The sequence below is a fragment of the Motacilla alba genome, chromosome 2 (genome assembly GCF_015832195.1).
Source record: "Motacilla alba alba isolate MOTALB_02 chromosome 2, Motacilla_alba_V1.0_pri, whole genome shotgun sequence".
Lineage (NCBI taxonomy): Eukaryota > Metazoa > Chordata > Aves > Passeriformes > Motacillidae > Motacilla > Motacilla alba.
This window is the reverse complement of record NC_052017.1, coordinates 8,765,832-8,788,671: the sequence shown is the minus strand read 5'-3', so window position 1 is coordinate 8,788,671 and position 22,840 is coordinate 8,765,832. Positions and strand designations below refer to the sequence as shown.

General features: G+C 39.0%; 1 protein-coding gene across 1 annotated transcript in view; it reads left to right on the top strand.

Moving 5' to 3' along the window:
* Positions 1–22,840, top strand: part of PTPRN2 (protein tyrosine phosphatase receptor type N2) — a 633,980-nt gene that overhangs the window by 562,907 nt on the left and 48,233 nt on the right. Inside the window, exons 15-16 of the mRNA XM_038127342.1 lie at positions 8,415–8,562; positions 16,307–16,380. Of these exons, the coding sequence (XP_037983270.1) occupies positions 8,415–8,562; positions 16,307–16,380 (222 nt within the window). The remainder of the gene's footprint in view (positions 1–8,414; positions 8,563–16,306; positions 16,381–22,840) is intronic.

Here is a 22,840-nt window from a genome sequence, read left to right as displayed (position 1 = left end):
CCCTTCCGTTTGCCATATGTGCAGCAGCAGTGATACTTGTCTCCCCTGCAGAAGTAATGTGAGCACTTTCAGACAGTTGGGCAAGAAGAAGCTATGGAAATACAGGGATTGTAAGGGAGCAAATTATATTCCTTTTATGGCAATCATCTTCTCTTTTTTGTTGAGGTTTATTTAAAGCAAAGTAATTGCAGAGGTGAAACTTCAGAGGCATAATTTAGATTTCCAGAAAGGGGGTAAGGAGGAGGAGATGAGGGTGGTTGTATTTTAATACCTAGAAGACACCATTAAGTAGCTGATACTCCTTAGGAAGGGATTCCTTGTGGAGTGAATTTCTTTATCTTCTGCTATATTTAGAGAGCCAGGTAGAGTAAATATTTCGTAATTAAGCATTCCATTTTTTAAATGTTTCACTTCATAGCTGCATTTCTTTTTAAAAGTATACCTGCCTCCACCATTCCAGTTGAAGCAATTGTTAGCAGCACATGTATTTTCCAAGATCTCCTCCAGAGATGACAACTTGTGTCAGTCCGGACCAGGTTGTATCCATCCATTTCACTGGGATTTCATTGAACACCTTTGGCAGCTGGGAGCTGTAAGAAAAGGGATTAGCAAGTGTTTGTGTGACACACACTGATCCCAGCACCTGCTGATTGGATTGAAGTAATCCTTTTACAAGTTACAAAACTCTATTATCAGAGCATTAGGAGAGGGAGAGATGGTGATGTACACTGCATCAAGGGTATATTAATTTAGGCAAACAGAACATAGGTTGCCATCTAATATGCTTGTGAATTACAGCCTTTCTTGCCAAAGTTGCACACTGCTCCAGTCTGGTAGATAATGCCTTACACTGCTTGTGCAGAGGTGATACTTCTCTAGCAAACCAGGGACCAAAATGTAACATTATTTAGGATGGCATGCTGAAAGCTCAACTGCTCTCAGTGTGCATGCTTCGGTGTCTACCACGAGCTTTACATCTAAAAATATGAAACTGAAACGATGGAATGTCATTTTTATTGTTGGCCGGTATCACCATGGAAGTTAAATTATTTCCAAATAATACAACCCATTTGAAGCAATCTAGGGATATTATTCTCAACCACACTGAATAGTTGCTTTGTCAGTGAATTGCCTCCCTCTGGCTTTTTTTTTTAAGTTTTCCTTCATCACCTACCACATTATGTACAATATTAGTGGTGTTTCATGCCAAATTACAAGTAGAGCTCTATAGTGTTTTTCAGTACCTAACTGAAAAGCTTCAAAACTATTTTTTTCACTGGTGTAATCATGTCCTGAGAAATACGACAACTATTAGATCAAAATACATCATGGAAGTAATATGGCTGCAAATGGAGGAAGAAAAATAATTTCTCAATGTCTTCTGCAAGAGAAAATACAAATTCCGAAGTTTTTATTTCCCATTTTTTTTCATTTGTGGTTACTGTAAGCAGGAGATCTGAGATGGCACAGGACAAGTTAGAAGAGAGAAAGGAGCCTTCAGACCTAAGCTGACTGACTAATCAGGTGATGAAATCCTGGTTCCAGTAAAGTAGGGTGCAGAACACTCCTCGGGATTGAGAGCATGTGAGACTTTATAGCCAGATGGTAATTTACTGAGATTTCTTCCAGATACAAGTTCTGTGAGATACTGACAATGAGCTGCCACCACAGAATTTTTCATTTTATATGTCTGTATAAGCCAAATATAACTACCCCTATAAAGTCACACTTCTTTGCAGTTAATATTGAGAACTTGATGTTTAAGATTACAGCTGGTATTCCTAACATTTATGGATTGAAGCTTCAGAGATGGAGCTGGTCTTGGTACCTGTTACAGTCTCTGCATTATTGGGGGTTGGTTGAATTAGAGCACCAGAAACAACTGTGGGACTTCCATGGAACAACTAAGTATTGGAGGAAAAGATTTTTTTGATGGAAAGACTGAAATTGGTTGAGATAGTGCATCCTCTGTTTATTTAAGGTTTGCTTTGCTAGAAAGAAGAGTAGGAAAGCATGGGCATAGTTTGGCTCTGCTCCCATGTTTCAGCTCCACTGGAAGTTTCTTCATGGAAACGTGATGATCTCCCAGCCTTTTGTCTGTGCAAGGACACCAGGGCAGCTCAGGGAGAAAGACTGATCTTCTGCAAGCAAGACCCCAAAGTAACTTCAGTGTTATTCTGAAACTGTGCTGGGAAGTGAGAAATGCTTAAAAAGTGTAGAAAAAAACGTTGTGGTGCTCTGCAGGATCTGAATATGGCTCAGATTATTAATAGTGACTCTGATCTCAGGGGGCTTTATTTGATCGGCTCTGGACAAGTTTGTGTGCACCAAAATAGAAGAATAAACTAATAATTTTGTAAAAGAAGAGTGGGGAGCAGGAACGGGGAAGAGAAATGAACTTTTCTGTTGTTATTCCCTGAGTCTAGACTCCAGCCCTAGAAAATAATGGAGCACATATTAAAAAAGGAGTTGCTGATTATCTAGAGAGAGATTTTTCAAGGGCATAAAAGGAAATGTAAGGGTGTCATTTAAGAGGATGGGGAAGGCTGGAGTCTTTCCTTTGTGTGTTTGCTAATCTCCTTCACCCTTTCCATTGGATAGTTGAACAATGAGTAAGAATATGCATCATTTTCTAAAGAGCAAATCTTGTCCAGACAAACCTGATTGCTTTTTATTTAAGTAAAACTACAAAACCCAGTTGATGAAGTGAAAACAATGGGTGTTATACATACAAATTTTAATAAAGTCGTGACACTGTCTCATGAATAGTTAATTGAAAAATTAATGCCAATATTTTAGAGGACAATTATGTGGATTGAAATGAGGCAAAAGGTTGATATACAAAAAGTAGTGATCGAAAGCTATGTCTAGGAGTGTTTGGCAGCATACAGGAAGCACTCTTAGATCCAGTTATATTTAACTTTTTGAATAATTATGTGGAAATGAGTGGAAGTGACAATGACTTTCATCACAGTCTAAAGTTCTGCACAGACATGATGACAGAGGTGTAATTCAAAAGTTTGAAAGTGTTAAACCTGAAAACACATACAACAAAGAAATTATCTTTGAAGAGAAGAGTCACAAGAAGACATATCTATAATTTGCATAGATCCATTAATTTATGATCTGTGAAGACACTGGAATATATACAAGCAGAAATTGTGGAGAACAATATTCTGAGCAAACAGACTAAAGTTGAAATACATGGCTTGCTGAAAATGAGTAGCAAATTAAGTTTGAAATGGAAAAGCAATGTTGTTGACATCCCTATAAAAAATCTCAAATGAGAGCTAGTGTTCCTTATTAAAAATATTTGTGTATTTCCAGGTATACAATGTATAGTTCAGAACAGAGTCCCAAGAAGTAGTAATGAACTGGGCTTTAGGCTTCTGCTTTAGATAAAGAACAGCCAAAAGTTAGAAAGATTCTAGTGAAATACAAGAAATTACATTATTTGAAGACCTGGAAGCAAGTAATCAGATAGGCTGCTTCTGTCTCTGAATTCTATAGCACTGTGAGTAATATGAGTGGGAACAGAGAAATTTACTGTGAAGCCACTAATGATAAGGTATTAAGCCAGAAAATGGAAGGACAAAACCATATGTGGTGTTGAAAGCAAATTGGATTTATGCAGAAAAGTATTCCTCTTATATGTAGTCATTGCAATGTGTACTAAAGAACACAAAGAAGTTCAAACAGAGTTGCAAGAATTCTGGGGCATCCTGGGCCAGAACGATACAACTCATGAGTTAGCAAGGAACAAAGGCAAAAAACCCCACATTATTTAAATTAACTGGCAAGAATACAAGACAAATGTTTTCAAGTATAGTCTTTTTCTGCACAATTTGCTATATAATAGCTAAGACAAATTCCTCTAGAATTTCTTCTCCTCCTTCTGAGAAACCCTAGGAAGCACAACAGCACTGCCTGGCCCTCTGCATCTCTGGAAAAAGCAGCAGCAGTTTGAAAGCAGTGGTTCCCACACTGTTGGATGAACAGTGTGGGTTTGAGCGGTCACCATTCACAAGGATTAAGATAATTTTACATCCACATCTTCAGCTGACATTTGAAATTCGATTAAACCTGTCAAGGTCTGTCAATTTGAGAGCTGCACGTATTTTCACTGAAAGATGCATCTTCAGTCATGAAAAGGGTTCCTACTCAAGTACCATATTGGATGTATGTTGTCAAAAATAATTGTGACAACTGAACATCAGCTAATAATATAGGCATTTTTAAAACAAATATCTTGACAGACGCAAACCATAGTGTCTCTGAAGAAAGTGTTGTGTCTCTTCACCCAAGTAACAAGTGATAGAAAATGGCCTCAAGTTGTGCCAGGGAAGGTTTAGATTGGATATTAGGGAAAATTTCTTCGCCAAAAGGGTTGTCAAGCACTGGAACAGGCTGCCCAGGGCAGTGGTGGGGTCACCACTATCTTCAGAGGTATTTAAAAGACATATAGATGTGGTACTGAGGAACATGGCTTAGTGGTGGACTTGGAAGTGCTGGGTTACCAGTTGGACTTGATGGTCTGAGAGACTTTTCCAACCTAAATGATTCTGTGATTCTATGATTTAAAGATTGACCAGTCAGTTAGAATTTAATAGTTATATTTTTAACCTTATTTAGTCACAGAGCATGTGTTGGACACCCTTCTTGATAAAAGAGTAAAGAAAACCAAAGTAGTTTGACACCCTATTACAACATCAGCTGAGCATGCAGGAAGCTCTAACAAAGCCATGTTCTACCAAAGCCAAACCAGGCCACTGTGCTCTGTCTTCATGCCTGTGTTCAGGCACATAAAATCTGTCTTAATATGTGCTACTGGCAGTGTCTCTTCAGCCCATTCATTGTCCCTGGGACAGCTTTTCATCCTCTTGCTGCAAGCTCCGCTTTTGCCTTACAACTGGCAGGTCTCACACAGTAATAATGGATTTTATAACACATCCACTCTGTCCTCATTACATCAGCACATCCTCCTTATCCCCGCAGCATGTGTGGTAGCAAGAGTATCTCCTCTGTCTAAACAAGAGAAAGTAGGGACTGGGCTACCAATTGTCCTCATAGGTCAGGCCCAGTGGAAGGAAAATTAAGGTTAATGGAATGTAAGGTGCATCAGAAGACCTGTGCAAGCAGATGGTGTTTGTTTAAATAATAGCGTATACTTGGGATTACAGGACTTGCCTTGTTGTGCCCACACTGGTGAGGCTAAACCTCTGCTTTTTTTCAGCAGGCTTGAGGAGCATTGCAATAACAGCGGTGACAACCTCTATTTATTTTACCTGCTGCTCTGGGACAAGGACAATCATGTGCGTGTTTGACACGTCGGTAATGAATTTCTTTTGCACCAGGCAAACACTGCAGAATGTCTCATCAAATCATCCTAATTAAGGAGTGGATTTGAGTAGACATACAATCTCTAAAATATCAGAAGTTCCACTCAATTTAATGTACATCCAGCAGCTCCCAAGAGAGTGTTTCAAAATCACTAAGCTTCTGTTTAGCAGACTGGGGATGAGCGTAGGGGCTCTGAAGGACTGTAAATGAAAGATTACTTAACTCTGAGGGAATTGTCTGGCTCCTGAATGTTTTAAAGCAAACTTCTTTCTCAGTAGCTTTTAAAAATGTGTGAAAAGCAGATGTCCATATTGGGCAGAGCCTTCCATGGGTCCATTCAAATAGTCAAACACCTCCTCAAGGTCTGTCAGGAAGTGCCCTGTGAATCCATGTGATCCATGTGATGCAGGAATTGAAGCCACACAAAAAAAGCGGTTGGTTAAAGTAAGGATTTCAGTGTGTTTTCATTTGAAAATTCATGTATCTTTATACTCAAGGTTACCTGAAAAATGAAGGTAAAAGTAATAACATTTAAAGAACATTGAGTTATTTGAAAGTTCATGTACAATAAAATCAGTCAATTTAATTTAACTATAAACTTTACCTTAACTGTGACAGATTTGATGATCTAAAAAGGAAATTAAATTTCTTTTTAAAATACAATCCTTGAAATCATCAGAGAGACAAGCTGGAGTCAACAGAAAGCTCCTTACTACATTCAGTCCTGCCTCAGGAATCAAATGGTCATGGCCCTTTTCCTACAGCTTTGTGGACCTACCAGTATTTTGGAGAGATTCAGTGTTGGCAGATCTGTATATCTGCATAAAATGTCCCTGAAGTCTGTGGGACATTGGTGATGGGCATGTCAAAATGAATCAGATTATAAAACTGTGGTTTAAAATGGGGAGATGCTACGGGCTGGTCCTTGACTGCCTCATCTCTGCTGCATGCTAAACAGCTGCTCTGAAACCAGCAGTCTTGGCTCTGTGGTATTGTACGATTTTTCTATTTTTTTTCCTTTTGCCTCATAAAAATTCTTATATACCAGCAAGTCTCTGCTCTGGAGGGATTATCTTTTTTTTTTTTTTCCCTATGATTTCAGTATACATATCCAGGCACAGATTTGCTGGGAGAAAAGAACAGGATCTTTAGCCTCCCTCCTTTCCCCGGTAGCAACAGCCTTTTGACAAGGACAAACAAACTATTAGAGGATGGTTTCCTCCTGTAAACTTGCAAGTTAATGCTGGGAATGTGTTACCAGACCCACACCCTGACACACACAGGGGCCACGCCACTCTCCCAGCTCCAGGTCTGTCAGGTCACAGCTCTGTCTGCTGCAATGCTTCTTTCTTCATTGTAGGAAAGAAGCAATCACACAGTAGCTGTTTTGATTGTATCTAGGCCACTACTATTTTTTACTTCCTTTAGAAACCTTTCTTCTAGTGCAATATCTTTTTGTGTCCTTAAAGACAGCCCTTCTGAAGCGTCGCTTCTTGGTTTTTCAGTACCAGGTTTGATTTACAAACCTTGTGTAAAGACAGTGCCCAACAAACCCTGCACCAAACAAAGCTGTGAGTCAGGGGCTCTTTGTCATCAAAAAACTGTTCAAGCTGCAACAGGGGGCTGTATCCTGCCCTGCCAGCCAGGTGGGAAGCACAGTGGCACAACAGATTTGCAAAGCTCCTGTTAGGCAGAGGACAAGCTGCAAGCTTTTTACACCTTCTGTTAAACCTGTAGAGAGGGCACGAGAGCCTTTCTTCTTTAAAGCACGTTTAGGAAGAACAATTCAACATCAGAAAGATTGTCTGTGAAAAGGTTTTCCTAAGCAATTAAAGTGCTTTTTGTACTTTACAGTGAATCCTTTCTGGGAGCTTTTTCTAGACAAGGTTTGCTATAGATTGGGCTGTATTAGAGAAGGTTCCAGCAATAACCAATCTGACTGATGTTTAGGCCAGAAGCTCTGTTATTGACCCCAGCCCTGAGCCTGTCTCCCAAACAGTCTGTCCTTTTTAAATCTGTTTAGGAATGTTAATTTCAACCTACCTAGTACAGGCAATATGGAGTTTAAGTTACAAATATGAACAGGGTGTAATGTGAGATGATTCTCTTTCTTGTTGTAGAGGATGGTAGGCTCTGCAAGGTAATGAGCCTGTATAAGCAGGCTTAAAGTACCAGGTAGTTTCTTAATTTTTCAAGTACCAGTACTTTCTTAATTTTCAGAGAAGGGAAGATTTCTGGGTTTCCCCACTCTTCCTCCTTTCTGCTCTCCTCCTCTCACATACTTGGATTATCTTCTGATCCATGGGGTGAAGGAAAAGGGTTTCAGTTCACTTTTCTCAAAACTTTGGAACTGAATTCCTATCCACTGTTTGACTGGAGGTCTAGCCTTGGGAGATCTGCAAAAGCTTAAGACCAGCACCAAGATACTTTGAGGCCCATAATTCCTGCCACAGACAGTTTTCTTTGGTTTTCCCAATACTATCAAGTGAATGCAGTGTGCATTCCTAACAACATATATTAATAGTAATTAACAACACCTTCTCAGTTCAAGGCCCTCTCTGTGCCTGTTCATGTGCAAGATGAGTTTCTGATGACCCAGTGCTTGGGCCACAATAGTTCAGTCTGGCAATTTTTAAATTCTTTTCAACATTTCTATCACTGTTGTGACATGCATATGTGCTTGAAATTTGGTTCTAAAATCCTTTGTTTTGACAGAAGTTGTTGTTTATAGTAATTTTTGTCAATGGAACTTTGTTTCTTTTCCATTGTCTGCTGAAAGAGACATTTGGGCTTACTATTTCTAGGTACTGAAGAAGAAATAATTTCCTCCTAAAGCTCAGTGACTGGATGTTTCATACATTTCCTCTCTGTTAGCAATGCTACATTTTATCATTCTCATTTTTTATAGCACAAATAAGCCTGAAGTTAACTCTATTAAGTAAATAAATGATCCTTAAAACTGAGACAGTTTTTTTCCCCAAAGCTCAGGATTCCCATGCTTTGAGAAACATCCTTTAAGCTTAGCTTTCAGCCTAGCTAAGCCATTGCTTAACGCAGTATTCTTTTAATTCCAGTCTTACATGGAAGATCACCTGAAGAACAAGAATCGTCTGGAGAAGGAGTGGGAAGCTCTGTGTGCTTACCAGGCTGAGCCCAACGACAGCAGCGTGGCACAGCAGGAGGAGAACGTCCAGAAGAACCGCTCCCGGGCTGTGGTACCATGTATGTGCACCTCCCTTTGCATCATGGCATGGCTGTGGCACCATGTATGTGCACCTCCCTTTGCATCATGGCATGGCTGTGGTACCATGTATGTGCACTTCCCTTTGCATCATGGCATGGCTGTGGTACCATGTATGTGCACTTCCCTTTGCATCATGGCATGGCTGTGGCACCATGTATGTGCACCTCTCTTTGCATCATGGCATTTTGGTTCTTGGGACATTCCCCAGTATTCTTTGCACAGTGGTGTGAAGGCTGCAGAAGGCAGGTAAACAATGTGGAGTGGTTTCTATGTGTAGTGGAAAGCTGTGGCTATGACTGTGGGCTGGGCATGTCCTGTTGTTTTATCAGACCCTGTTTATCTCCTTCTAAGTTGCATGTATGTTACAAAAATGCACAACTGTGCCACATAACACTGCTGCTGCAGCTGTGCTGTCTCACCAAATTCCATAGCCAGAGTGATTGTCAGTGCTGGAATATACTGTCTGTGCTAGAGTGGCATCTGTAGTTACTCAGTAGAAGTCCCTTCTTCTTCTGACCAAGACAAGTTGGTCTCTTGTCCATCCAGCAGTAACACCAGCAGTCTATAGGCAGAGCCAGATAATCTGTTTGTCAGATACTCAGAGGTGCTGAAGGAGCCCCTTTAGGCTTCAGTGGATAAACTTGCAAACTGGCTTCTCTCTGCAAGGCTTCTCTAAACACACAAAAATAAAAATAATTCTATAAAAAAAGGAGCCAATGTTTGTATTCCTAGAATCTGCTCTTTCCTCTAGGCAGCCACCTCTTGAGCTTGAAATAAAAGTAACATATTTTTGCTATGCAAACATATATATCTCTCTTATAGATTACTTTGGTAATGTATGGACACATATTTCATTAGGCAACCAATGAAACAAAAATGAAACAGAGAATATATGCACAGTCCACAGCAAGCAAAATGCTCTCAGTCAGCATGCCCACAATCCAGCTGGATAGCTTTGCAAACATATATAGCTGGTTTAATTTTTAAGGTGCCCTGAAAATATTAATTTTCCCTAAGAGAGTCTTGAGTAAGTAGTATTCCTCCTTTAGAAATGGGGAAATGACAGGTAACACGTTAAGTAAATGTCATCGCCAGATTTAGAGTGAAGATTCTTTGGAAGGACATGGTAATTTAACTGAGCCCATCAGTCCCTGCATATTTGCTTCAGCAGGGTTTGTCTCTTTTGTTTATGTAGTGGCTCTTTCTGCAATACTTTTCTACTCAGGAGAGGATTACAGCAACTAAGCAGTATTAATTCTCCTGAGTAAATACGGTGCTGGTCAAAAGCCTTTTGGGGCAACAGCAGCAGTTTGCTGAGTTCCATGTGGTTTGGGATCAGGCTTGTTGAGAAGTTCTGAAGAAGTCACCATGAAAGTTCAAGTAGTGCAAGCCTTCTGTGCCCTTTTACATCCTGAAAAAAACCAGCACTTAACTGACATGAAAGGTAAAGAAAATTTTCCATGAAAATATGTATTGATCCAAGATTAATCTTCCTGCTTAAAGTGTTCCATCAATATGGACTTACAGTCAGAACATCTTAAGATATTTCAAGTTCCTGTTCATAAATTAAGCTAGACTGGTTTTGGTTGCTGCCACAGAGACAGCATGGGAGCTACAGATGCTGCCAGTAATTGGTGCTGGTTATTTGACTGATGTAGAAACTGTGTCTTCATAATTCAATGAGCTACAAGATAGAAACCTTCAGACTAGACTTTTCTACCTCCAAATCCATATGTATCATGGCTGTGACAGTGCTGAAGAGCAGAGGTTTTTAACTTGGGTGTCACAGAATCATTTGGCTTAGGAAAGACATCTGAGATCATCACATTCAGTCGTTCACCCAGCACTGCCAGGTCACCACCAAACCACATCTCTGAATAGCACATGTACATGTCTTTTAAATACACTCAGGGATGGTGACAGGTAATCTGTCTCTGTTCATCATATTGTACCTCATGGATGTATCAGCCAGCACTGACCAGCCTTTGTTTCTCTGCCATTGCTTCTTCCATGGTGTGTTGTTATGCCTGGTTTTCCCATATCTTGGTCCAGACTCAATCAGTGCTGCCTGAAGGTGATTTGGTGAAGTGAAGGTATTTGGACATGGACTGGGTGACTGCAGTTTATCTGAAGTTTTAACTATAAGTGTTTTAGTACATTTAAAAGGGTAAAATGATACATTTGCTTTGTTTCATCAGTGTGGAAACTTCTGTTACAAATATTAGTGTGCTGAGAATTTTCCTTTTTGACTGAATTGCACAAAATTACCTGCCTTCACTTTCTGAAGTCACTGTGCACTGGTAAACAGCTGTCATGTTAGATATGTTTAAACTACTTACTACTTGGTTGATGGGTGGAAAGTATGGCATGGAGTTTAAACAATATTAAATTTTGATAAGGTCTTATTTTAGACTCTAAGATTAGACTGAGATGAGAGGGCCCAGTTTGCCCACATTTTTTTAAGTGTGCTAGACATTAAATCTATAGCAAAAAAAGCCATAGATTTGGTTCATAATGTATGAAGAAGCAAACCTGATATGCTTTTGATATTATACACAGCTTTTATGCTACATTCAGTGTATTCTCACAAAGTAAGGCCTTGTTAGTGTTTCCTTACCCCTTTCATATTCATAATCACCTTGGCAAGGTAGAACAAGATTGCCAATTCACACAGAAGATTTCCTCTTAGAACGCTTCAAAGAAGCTTTAATATGTTGTATTTGCTTTGTGTTTTTTCTTTCTGAACCAATCTTGAAGTAATACAATATTATTTTAACTGATTATATAACTGATCTAATTATTATCACAATTTTCTCATAGCTTACTCTTGTACCTAAGTTTTCTATTTTCCATACAAGTAGCTTTTAAAATACTTGATAGCAGAGCACCTTGACGCTGCACTTAACTAATTACTAGTTTAAAAAATATTAGCAATTCAAGTTACCTGGACCTTCTAGATTTACAAAACTGTATCCTTTTTATCCAATCAAGAAGCAGATTGCTATAATTCAGGGCACACAGTGTTTATATTTAGTGCTCTAATTTAGTGATGCCTATTTTGTTTATGAATACATGAGCAGCTCAAAAAAAAGCTTTCTAATTTTTTTTCTCTTTTTGCATCTCTGAAAAATGAGATGCAAAAAGAAAAAGCTTTCTAATTTTTTTCTCTTTTTGTATCTCTGAAAAATGAGCCCATCTCAACAGAGTCAATACTGTACATTTTTTATTTATGTATACCATTAATATATACAGGTATTTTAAAGACTTGGCAAACAACTTTTTGCAGTGAACATCTATCAAAAACTGTCCACCACAGCCATGTCCATGGGTTGTGGTATATATTTAAGCAACCTGCTTATCTCTGTTCTTTGCCTTTCCTCTAAAGGAGAGCAAAGCATTTAGGGGCAGAACATGCACCCAGAAATGAGCCTTGTTTGCCCTAAGAGCACAGCCTGGGGTAGTGCACCAGAGATGGGAACCTGAGCAGAGGGTTGTGTGCATTATCCGTGTTAGGAATGCATGTGCAAATAGTGCTCTCAAATGAAGGAACGGGAGCAGTTCAGAGCAAAGAAAAGTTCCATTTTCTGCAGATCATCTAGAAGTGAAATAATGATAATCAGCAGATTATGATTTTTCATAGTCTTCAGCCTGCACCACTTTCATTTCTCAGTAGTTCTTCACTTTCGTAATTCAGTGGAGTCCTGTGTAGTGCTTTGTATAAATAAAATTTTAAAAAACCAACCCAAACAACAAAAAAAAAATCAGTCTAAATCTAGAAGGAAGAAAATGATGATCCAGGAAGGATGTGCCAGGTTGATTGCTGTAAGATTTGCCTTATTCTGTGATGCCTGGATTCAGACAACCCAAATTTGCCCATATTCCTTTCTTTTTCAACCTTATGTTTGTTGGTTCTGTTCCTTCAGAAGTATCTGATTAAAAAGAAACAAAAAGCAGAGGGGAAATGTGAGTCTTGCTTTTACAAGCTTTCAATCTCCATCTAACAACAAAAATAATCTTCATTAAGTTGCAGGGCTACTGTGAGAAAAGTAAAAGATTGAGATGGCATACTACTGTAGAATTGGTCAATACTAATTAATAATAATTATTCAGATAATAATTCAGATAATGACATTTTATGCTTGACTAAGTCATTTAAGCAGGAATCCAGTGTTGTTTAAGATGCCCAAAGTACTCAAGGTACCCAGGCAGAACTAGGTATAACACCAGCTCTGTGGGAGACTTGTGACCCTCCTGCCTGCTAACCCAAGTGACTTTAGGACTTCAAAATATCAGTAGAAACCTACATGGAGGCACTGAAACCAAGTTTCTGGACATGAGTCTGTGAGATTGTAGATCAGGATGCCTGAATTTAAGTGTCTCCATGTAGCTGCCTCCATGTGAGCCAGGTGCCTAAGCCCCTGATACAGCCCGTGAGGAGCCAGTCACTGCCGTGACATCAGGAGAGCTGTGCAGTGGCCAGAGTTGGTATTTGGTTTACAGTGAAATTAACAGCTTTAGCATGCCTCTGTGTATCCTGTGTGAGCTTCAGATGCTGGTGCAATAGGGTAAAAGTCTTGGGGTCTTGTGTCCTGTCTGTTTTCCTTGTGCAATGTCTCATCTATCCTACAGTTTCTCAAACAGTCCATTTCCATGTGTAGACTCCAAAACATAGCTTTTTCAGTCTGTAAATTGAGATTTATTTACTGCATACTCATGTGTGTTTGCTTATATCATGTCCTTGATGCTCTATCCTCTATATTTTATAATTTATATTTTACATGTATATAAAACCCAGCATTATGCTGTTTCTCTGGAGCAATAGGCTCATATTAACCTTCTTATTTAGGAGGCCTCTTTCTGCCACATGTGTCCATCTACCCATTTTGCTTTTCTTTCAGCTGTGGCTTGGCTGGAGCAATAGCAAATGCAAAGCAGCTCAGCGTTCAGCAGCAGCTATTGTAGATACTTAAAATGATGATGAGTTGTAGCTTGGCCAGATTGTAGTAGCTAGTAACAGCATTTATCTTTTCTCTCACTTCCTTATTACCACACCTCTCCTCTCCTATTTCTTCATTCATCTTTCTTTCTCATTATTTAGATTGATCTTATGTATCTTCCTTTTCTGACATACCTTCCTTACTTGTATTTCCTGCTTTTCCTGCTTCTCACATAATCAACATGCAGTTTACAAAAAAAAAAAAAATGCTGTACATTCAGCATTTTCCCTATAGTTGCTCATTGTTAACATAACAATCTGATGTCCATGGTATTCTTTTGGTTTCTTTTTTTCTTTTCTTCTTCCCCTGCCTGTTTCAGAAGAGCTATTATGCTAGTTCCTAGAAGCTTTGAGGGTATAACAGGCATAGACAAGCACAATCTGTTCATTGTCAATATGAATGTTTGATGCTACAACTGAAGCACACATGGGTGCAAACTCCTGATATATGCAGAAAAACATGTACAACCTTTTTTCTACTACATGTACTTTCTTTTTTCTAAGAGCAAATACAAAGTCTCAACACCTTTCCACTAAGCCTTAACATGTTTTGCCCTCTAATAAACCCTCCAAGACTGCAAGATAATGACATAGCACACTAAATCAGAGGGTCTGGATAAAACTCTATGTTAAAAAAAAAAAAAAAATCCGTAAGTTACTGATCTCACACCTGACTCTTATTGGAGAGTCACCCTGACATCTGTTTGCTAAGTACTGATGAATCACTGTCTGCTCTCTCTCCTTCATCCATTTGAAAACATTTCACACGTTTCCTTTGGTGATTAGTTCAAACACTTTTGCTATTCATTGAACAGGGCTTATCCTGAGTGCTTGCTTAGCTTAAGGTATGTGAGACCACATTTGCTGCATGTAACCTGTGTACCTCCTACAAAGCCAGAAGGTTCAGAGCTGCAATTCTTCACTCTGGAACATTGCTCGTTGCAAAGCCTCCTATAAAAAAATATTGGGTAGCCCAAGACCTCAGGTGTCAAAAATTTATATTTATGTTTTGGACTTTTTTTGTGCAGTGGTGCCAAAGTGGGGTGGAAATTAATAATGTTCATGAGCATTTTCCCTTCCTGTCTTCTTCATGCTCAAACCTTAGCAGGGAAAGTAATTTTATGTGAATAGTAAAGAATATCTCTTCAGTTATTTGACATGACTTTTTCATCACTAATCTTATTCCAGGATAAGATTGCTAACACTGTTGGGTGAGATTGAGTGACTGTAAGCAACACTTTTACAAACATCCCTTTGTCTTGCTCATCTACTGAACTGCCATGGCATTGCTGTTGAATAAACCTAAGCAGAGCCCAAACTCTCTGTCTCTACCTTCCTGTATGGTCCTTAGAATGTTTGATAATACATTTATTATTCCTCATTATTAAAATAATGATTGGTACTTAACAGCCAGCTTGGAATTCTGGTGTTGAGTGGTGTCTCAGGCCACTAGACAATGTGCTCTTACTTTGTCTATTTGAAAAATCAGTGGAAAGATCCTCGATCCTCTCAAAACATCACTGTCTGTGTTCAGCTGTAGAGGGTTACAGAAAGAGCAGTTCCACAACCTCTTTCCACCATATACTGTGCAGGATAGGTTTCCTGAGAAGTATAAATTGTGCTGGTTATATATCAGGTACAAGTTGTTTGGGATTCATATGTAGACTTAGACACCTCTAAAATGATCTGAATGTGGTCTGGGCTTTCTTTCTTTAGTCAGTGGAAAGAATTGGCATTTCTTGAACACAATTTGGCCTGTTTGTGACAGCTAAATCAGGATGAAATGATTCATCACATAGAAACATTTCTTTTCTCATAACAGAAAGTGAGTGTGGATGTTTGGAAGAGATGCAGATATCTGCATTGTCTCTGCCTGAGTACAGACAAATAAAAACCATGCATTATACATGTTCTGATGTAGAAATAATTTTTTAAAAGGACTAGAGTTTGGAGTGTAGCAGATTTAAATATAATTGAGCTAGCACCAGTAAAATTACAAGTTAAAATGTGATCAAATAATTGTGATGATGGGCAAACAACAGGAATAAGTCTCCTATGTCCAGAACTGCTGTTTTCTTTACTGGTGTCTGAAGTATCTATAGTAACAGCAGTGTAAGATGTCTGTGTGTGCTCCAGTTGTATTTTAAGTGAAATTGTTGGCATTTGGCTCTCCCATGATCATCTCCAAGTCATATTGTCTCCTCCCATCACTAGTGGAGCACCACATAGCAGTGATCTTTGACCAGGACAGATTAATTTTTCTGTCCAGCTCTCAGCTGTACTTCCATGTCCTTGCTGCTCATATTTTAGAGAAGCTGGGTGGACAAAGTCCCATCAGCTTCCCTCTTCCATGACCCTGCAAGCACAGGAATATTTATTATAATATTGGGGGTTTTTACTGATTTGCCTAGTTTAAATCTTAAACTCCCTGAACAGAAGAGATTTTCTTTTTTTTTCCTGTGAGAGGTCGTAGCACATCAGAGTGCATCTCATGAAGACAGGTTTTGTGATGCTGAGGCTCTGGAATATCCCATTGTTTCATTCCTGAGTTAGGCTGTGATGCTGTGGCTGTATCAACCATATGGCTAGGTTGGGAGTCAGAAGGAAATATCCTTTCTGATATTTTCCTGTTTTGAAAAGCACATTAATCTGACTTTGAATTGTCTAGCATAAAATGGGTAGAATACTGGTATAGAAACTTTCTTCTCTTGTTTTCTCCTTTGCAGATGACCATTCCAGGATATGTCTGAAAGGTGAAAGTAGCCATGACAATTCCGATTACATCAACGCCAGTCCCATTGTAAGTATGGTAACCTATGAGAAGTATTCAAACAGTTGATCCCTGCCGTTCCTTGTTGTCAAAATAGGGTCACTCCAGACACCTCACTGCTAATCTCAGGTTGTGAGCACCTCACAACGCTGGTGCTTCAGCCTGTCCTTTCAAATTGAAGAGAAATGTATATGCATGCAATACCCTTGAAGTTTATTTAATAAGAAAGAGTCACTAGATAACCCTCTTTCTACTTTGTAATACTGTCCGTTTTTCTGTACTTGATGTTAGATATTATTAATTTACAGATTATAAAATTCAATGCTTTACTTTAGTGGAGCTTTTCCTACTCCCAAGAGGTAAAAAGAGCTTGTTTTCTTTTTGCATTGTCCTACTAGCTGCAGGAGGAGGAATGATTTCTGTAGGCATGGAGAGCTGAGCTCCACAGGCTTCTGAGCTTCTTCTGCGTTAGAAGTGACATTTCCTCTTACCTTTCTTATTCTGTTGACCTAGTGATGCACAGTCTGATGGTTCTGTAGCTGTCCTGGTTCTTCTCTGAGCTTGCTGTTTGGAAAGCAAGAGCAGGCTCCCCTACCCTCTATGTATTCATTCCAACTGCAAAGTAGGTCAGTCCAATTTTTGTGTCCAGATACTCCAGTGTTGCCCAGCTACCATTTCCCATGACTGTGTAAGCTGAATGTGAATCCTTTTCTTGCCCGTGAAAGGTGATAGGGAGAAAAAGGTCTCTATTTGTAGACACTAAACAGGTACAGCAATGCCAGTGGCATTGCCCTGTCATAGCATCTCAATGGAAGTGTCAGGATATCCAAGTGAAGGGGGAAAAAGGCACTGTGTCCTTGACCTTGGTATGGCAGTCGCTTTTTCTCACAGTTCTTATTCACATTAGTTAGGCACCAAAAAGTTATTATAGGGCAACTGTGAGAAAGAGCTTAGGATGGAGAATAAGATCTCACTGCAGTGGGCTGTATTTGCCATTACTGGCTCGTTTTCCTGGGGAGTATCACTCCCCCAGTGAAATGACTTTGTGTGGGCAAGGCAGCTGACAATTTGCAACAGCATGAAATTACAGGCTGCTTCCTTCCAATGTTGTTGACAATACTTTTTTTCTTAAAAAAAAAAAAAACCCGACAGCTACATAAAAAGTGTTCCCTGATCTTTGTTTCAGCAGAGTTCAAAGCTTCATTTCCTTCAACACATAAAAGCACTTTATTCAAAGAATTAAAAAACACACAGAAGCCAAAAAACACCTTTGGGACATTTTTGTCTTTGGCTTAAGGTAGAGGGGAAACCAAAGCACCTGCATGTTGAGGGATTGCCAGTTTCCATTTCAGAGGACAAGGGTGGATAGGCACAGATCAGAGGTTTTGGGTTTGTCTCTGACTAGACCAAGCTCTGTCTGGCAGCAGGATTGGGGTATCACAGTAGGTCATGTTCCAAGGAATATCCATCCTGCTTGTAAAATCACACACAGAGGTCCAGCTCCAGGGCTTCAGTGCTCTGTCTGTGTCTTCAGGGCCCAGCTGGTGAGTTATGTTTGGTCAAGCCCTCATCTGATAGTAGAAACTGAGAGGTTTTGTGGGAAGGACAGGAGTGGGAGGTGATAACTGGAAGTGAGATATTGCATTCTTGTAAGAGCTTGGTTGTAACTCACATGGCAGCAGCGTGGTATCAAAATGGAATTACAGCATCTGTAGACAGTGCTAAGGCGAGTTCAGTGTTGACAGCAGTACAACTGCTGGGTTCCTGCTGAAAAACTAGGTTTCTGCAACCTGCCCAAATGTCTGTGTAGACACAGCTTAACTAGTTTTAGTACACAATTTTGGCTGGAGAAGGGGGTGAATTCTTTCGTGTGTGTATATGTCTGTTGCAATTGTAATTTTGGATTATAGTGTAACTGTTTCTTTAATTACACTGAAGAGTGAAATATTAGTTTAAGTAGTGTTGTAAGTGAAGGAACAGGACTAGGATATCCCAGTGACAAAATTGGGAAGACGTTTGCTTTGTCAGGATTCCCAAAGCTCATGCCAGCACAGGGTCCCTGCTCCCACAGCTTCAGCTCTTTTGTTTTTACAAAGGATCGTAATCTTGCCTTTCCATCCAGCTCTTTATAAGCATCCTTCTGCAGGGTTAGAACATATTTATTTTTTTTGTTGTTTTCCCAGACTCAAGAGTTCTGTTCAATACAACAAGTCACACTGATGAACCAAAAATTCTTATGGCTGTCTTTGTATCTCTTACAGAAATACTTCTATGCCTAGAAATAAGTGGGTTCACATGTGTTTTATTAAACTGGGATTAGTGCCCAGTAACTTGCATAGCCAAGAAAAACTGCCAAGAAAAAATTTCAAGTTCCTCTTCTTCATGGTAGGATAGAGACTCTTCTGTGAGAAGAGAGTGCCACAGCTGACATTTGTGTAGACCTGTTATTCCAAGCAAAGAGATGCTCCAGTTAGTTACATGAGTTTGCTCCACTAAGCCACTAGTCATTTTGTTCTTTTGAAAGCAATAGATCAAAATGTGTTTCCTGGAGGTGATGCAGTGGGGGGCTGATAGGAGGAAATCCCTGCTTTGCAAGCCCATGGTCTGGAAGGAGTCCCTGCACACTGCTGAATTTCAAGCCAAATTAAATATCTTCAGATTAGTGTAAACATATTTGTTAATCTGGTGTAGTTTTTGTATAACGAGGTTGAATATAGAAGTGGCAGAGATATTCAGTCTCTGTTCTCCCCACTTCAGATGCCTGCTGCAATACTGAATTGGGCACTTGATTCTGCAATATTTACTGTGTTTATACAGCTAGTGAAGCCTAAGTTGGACATATGTGCTATTTCTACTGTCTGTTTACTTGAGATCTTTTCTGGTAGCAGGCACACATTTAGTGAGTGTCCGTGAAAGCACACAGTGGATGTGGAGAATCAGTACAACTGCTTTCACTCACTCTTGCAAAAATCCTACAATTTCTTTCCTTTAGACTCTTTCAACTTAAATAACCTCAGTAATTATCCTGTCAATACAGTGATGCTCCTGGTGCATTTGCTCATTGCAGTGCCTGGATGAGGAGTAAGCACTGTTGAGAAATGGACATGGATAGCACAGGATCAGTACGGGATGAAGTGACTGGAAGAGGCTTTTTCCTCCCTGTGTGTGGGAGCTGTCTGGTGCAGGAAGAGTGTAAAATAAAGTAATTCTATTTGAGCTTCAGAGAGAGAGGCTGCCAGTCCCATACATTTTGCTGGGTATCTCCAGCTTCTGGGTCAGTGGTCCAGTCTCCAGCTGGGGCTCACTCAACCTTCACTGAAGTCTAAATGAGTGCAGCAGCACACCGTAAAAAAATCCCTGTGCTAGACAATGAGCTGGCCACCTGCCCACATGTTTCTTCCTTTTAAAAAATGCTGCCCCCCCTCAATACCTCAATACTTCACAGTAGGATGTGAAAACTGGGGTTATATTGGTGGCCCCACTGCAGCTGGGTGAAGAGAATCAAGAAGGATTTAGTCCAAATTCTTCCCATATGTCTTTTATTTCGCTGTAGCATGAGGCCAGGCAAAATGAGTCCTTAGGATAAATTTGCAGGGTAGAAGTGAGGTAGAAATCTGTTTCCCTCCTCTCTGAAATAACATAAAGTACTATGATAATAACTCTGGTATCGGCAGCTGAATGAAAGGCTTGCAATTACTGCACAAGGAGACCCTGACTGTGCAGAATAAAACTGTGATAATTACTTCTGTCATATTTGTACTTAGTCCTCATTAAATTTCAGGAAAATCATCCAGTAGTAAATAATGTGCAATCTTTGCTTTTAAATCAGAGGTCATGAAAGTAAATGGGAAATTCTGTTTTTCCTCATAGGGTGTCTGAGAGAGAAAAAATCCCATCAACTACATTTAAAAACTCAGTTTGCTTATTATTGAAGACACCAGACTGAGGAATGTCATTAGCATGACAGTTTGTTCAAATACAGCATACAAATTTCATCAGCAAGAATAGACTCTGAAATTCGTAATGGCATAGGCAACCAGATTTGCTTCTTTCATTCCATTAGGGGCTTAAAAGGAAGGATTTAAAAAATTGTTTTAAATTTTAATTCAAACGTGAAGATGAGGACTAGTCTACCTTTTTAATTTTAATGGTGAGGTGAGTGATTACAAAGTTCATCTGCATTTGCTGGATATGCTTTCTTTTGCAAAAACAAATACACTTCTTTAAAGACTGTCTATAGTTTGTGTAATAAATAGATGCATGGAAGTAGATTTTTCTTGGTGTTGTAAATACATTAAGTCTGGAAACCACACAGAAGCTTGAATCCATACAAATTTTTAAGGTGTTAATCAGATTTCAACTTCCTTTCTGTTATATTTGGTCTACACTGGATTTAATTCTGATCTCATGATTCAGGAATATTTCACATGGACTCAGAGGCTTTAAATGAAGGTAAATATGGTGTGACTGAGACCACATCTCACCCAGCATCCTTCTCTGTGGAAAGTAAAGATCTGACAAGCTGAAAGGGAAGGAATTCATCAGTATTATCATTTACATGAAATTTCAAAATGGCCATTGATGCCTATTGACACTTTTATTTCAGTTTGCAGTTTTACAAGACTGCTTAACAAGAATCTACATGTACCGCTCTCGAGGATTTACTTCCACAATGTATTGATTTTTCTGTATTTCATCAGCATTATCAGTGAAATCGTGCAGCAGCACAATCTCTATCAAAAACTCAACAAAATTCAGCATTCTTCAGGGAATTCTTGCAAAGTCTTAGAATAAGGCAGCTGGATAATAGAACTCTTGAGGGAAGAACCAGCTTTTATTCTGCAGTAAAGCAAAGGTGGAATCCTGGTCTGATATTAGCAAGATGCAACCAGTTGTGATAACGTTCTTCGTATATTTTCCTACTTTAGGGTACTGTAAGTCAGCTTATACTACCAAGCCCTGTAGGAAAACACAAGTTGTGCCACTAAAGTTTTCTCTAGTTTTTTCCTTTCCAAGAAGAAATCTCAGTGCTCCTCATTTTTCTTTTCATTTGCTTTTGATCCTGGTAGTGATGGAAATCAGTACAATCAATTGCATGGCCAGTTATAGTAATCCTTGACCCCTAATATAAAATCATGGAAAAATTGAAACATTATCACCAGACTTGCCTTTGCTGTACTGCCGCAGAAAATGAGAATTCCACCACAGTAGAACAGCTGTAATAATTGTAGGTTTTTCTTTCCAACAATGGCTGTTCGATCCCATTCTGATGTGAGCCTTGTGAACTTGGTGCTTTGATGGGGAATTAAAGGGAAAAATCATGTTCTTTTTGAACAATTATATTAGGGTGATTTCTGAAGGTTGTTCTGATGTAAAATGTTAGCAAACAATCAATTTTTGTTTTAATACTTGATTGTATGGAGTCTGAAGTTCTCCATTCTTCTCTGGAGAATACATTTTCTATTTTATTTTCATGAAGTGAGAAATCTGAGGGATCCTTGAAAGAAGATAATGACTACTGACATTAAAAAAAAGCCTTTTACTTGATCCTTGATTAGTTAGTTTAAAACCCATTACTGACTTTATTTCTTTATTCAAACTTCTGTTAACTTTGATAGATTAAGATGTCCTTGGTGTTCTTGCTGACCTTGAGAGAATAAAAATGAACAAAGCAAAAACATACATTCAAGAACTGTCCCTTGCCATCACCTACTCATATTAAATTGAATGTGACCAGACTAGGGATTTTTCACACTTTTCTTGAAATACATGGTCTTTTAAACAGTGGATGTAATACAAAATTGATGAAACCAGGAATTTCATTTAATTAGTTTAAACTTTGCTCTTATTTTTGTTCAGTTAAAGATCATTTAATAGTGTGATAGCATTTTCTGCCATTTTCTATTTGCTCCAAGCAAGAAGAGTTTCTGCTCATAATTGTTTTTTGTGCAACACAATGTGCTTGGAATGTAATAATTGTAATTGTCTTTTGAATTATTGTTAAACTGCTGATATACTTCACCACTCTGTGCTTATTGTAATGTTTGCCACGTTCCAACAGCACCTTTGTGACAGAGGTTGATTAATGCTGAAATGCTAAGATTGGCCTATTCCTGATTTATCAGCTGAATGTTGAGATGTATTTCCTCCATGACAGCACTATTTGCATCATCCTTGATTTCTTCTGCCTTTGTTTTCTGGCATGTCTGCATTTAAAAAAAAAAAAAATCGTTTAGGAAGAATTGAAAGTAAATTGTATTTTTTCTAACATTTGGTGTATTTACTGTTGGTTACATTTCCAAGCCAAGCTCTAGCCGGTGGAGAAGTGACATCATTTTTGAGTGGATGCAGCCCACAACAATTTCCACTGGGAGTAGCACATCCTCCTTGGTGTGGGTCAATTTTTCTAAGATTTTTTGTTCCAGCATAGGAAATCATTTCACCACAAATTTAAATCTTGTAGATCTTTGGGATTCAAAACAAAACAACA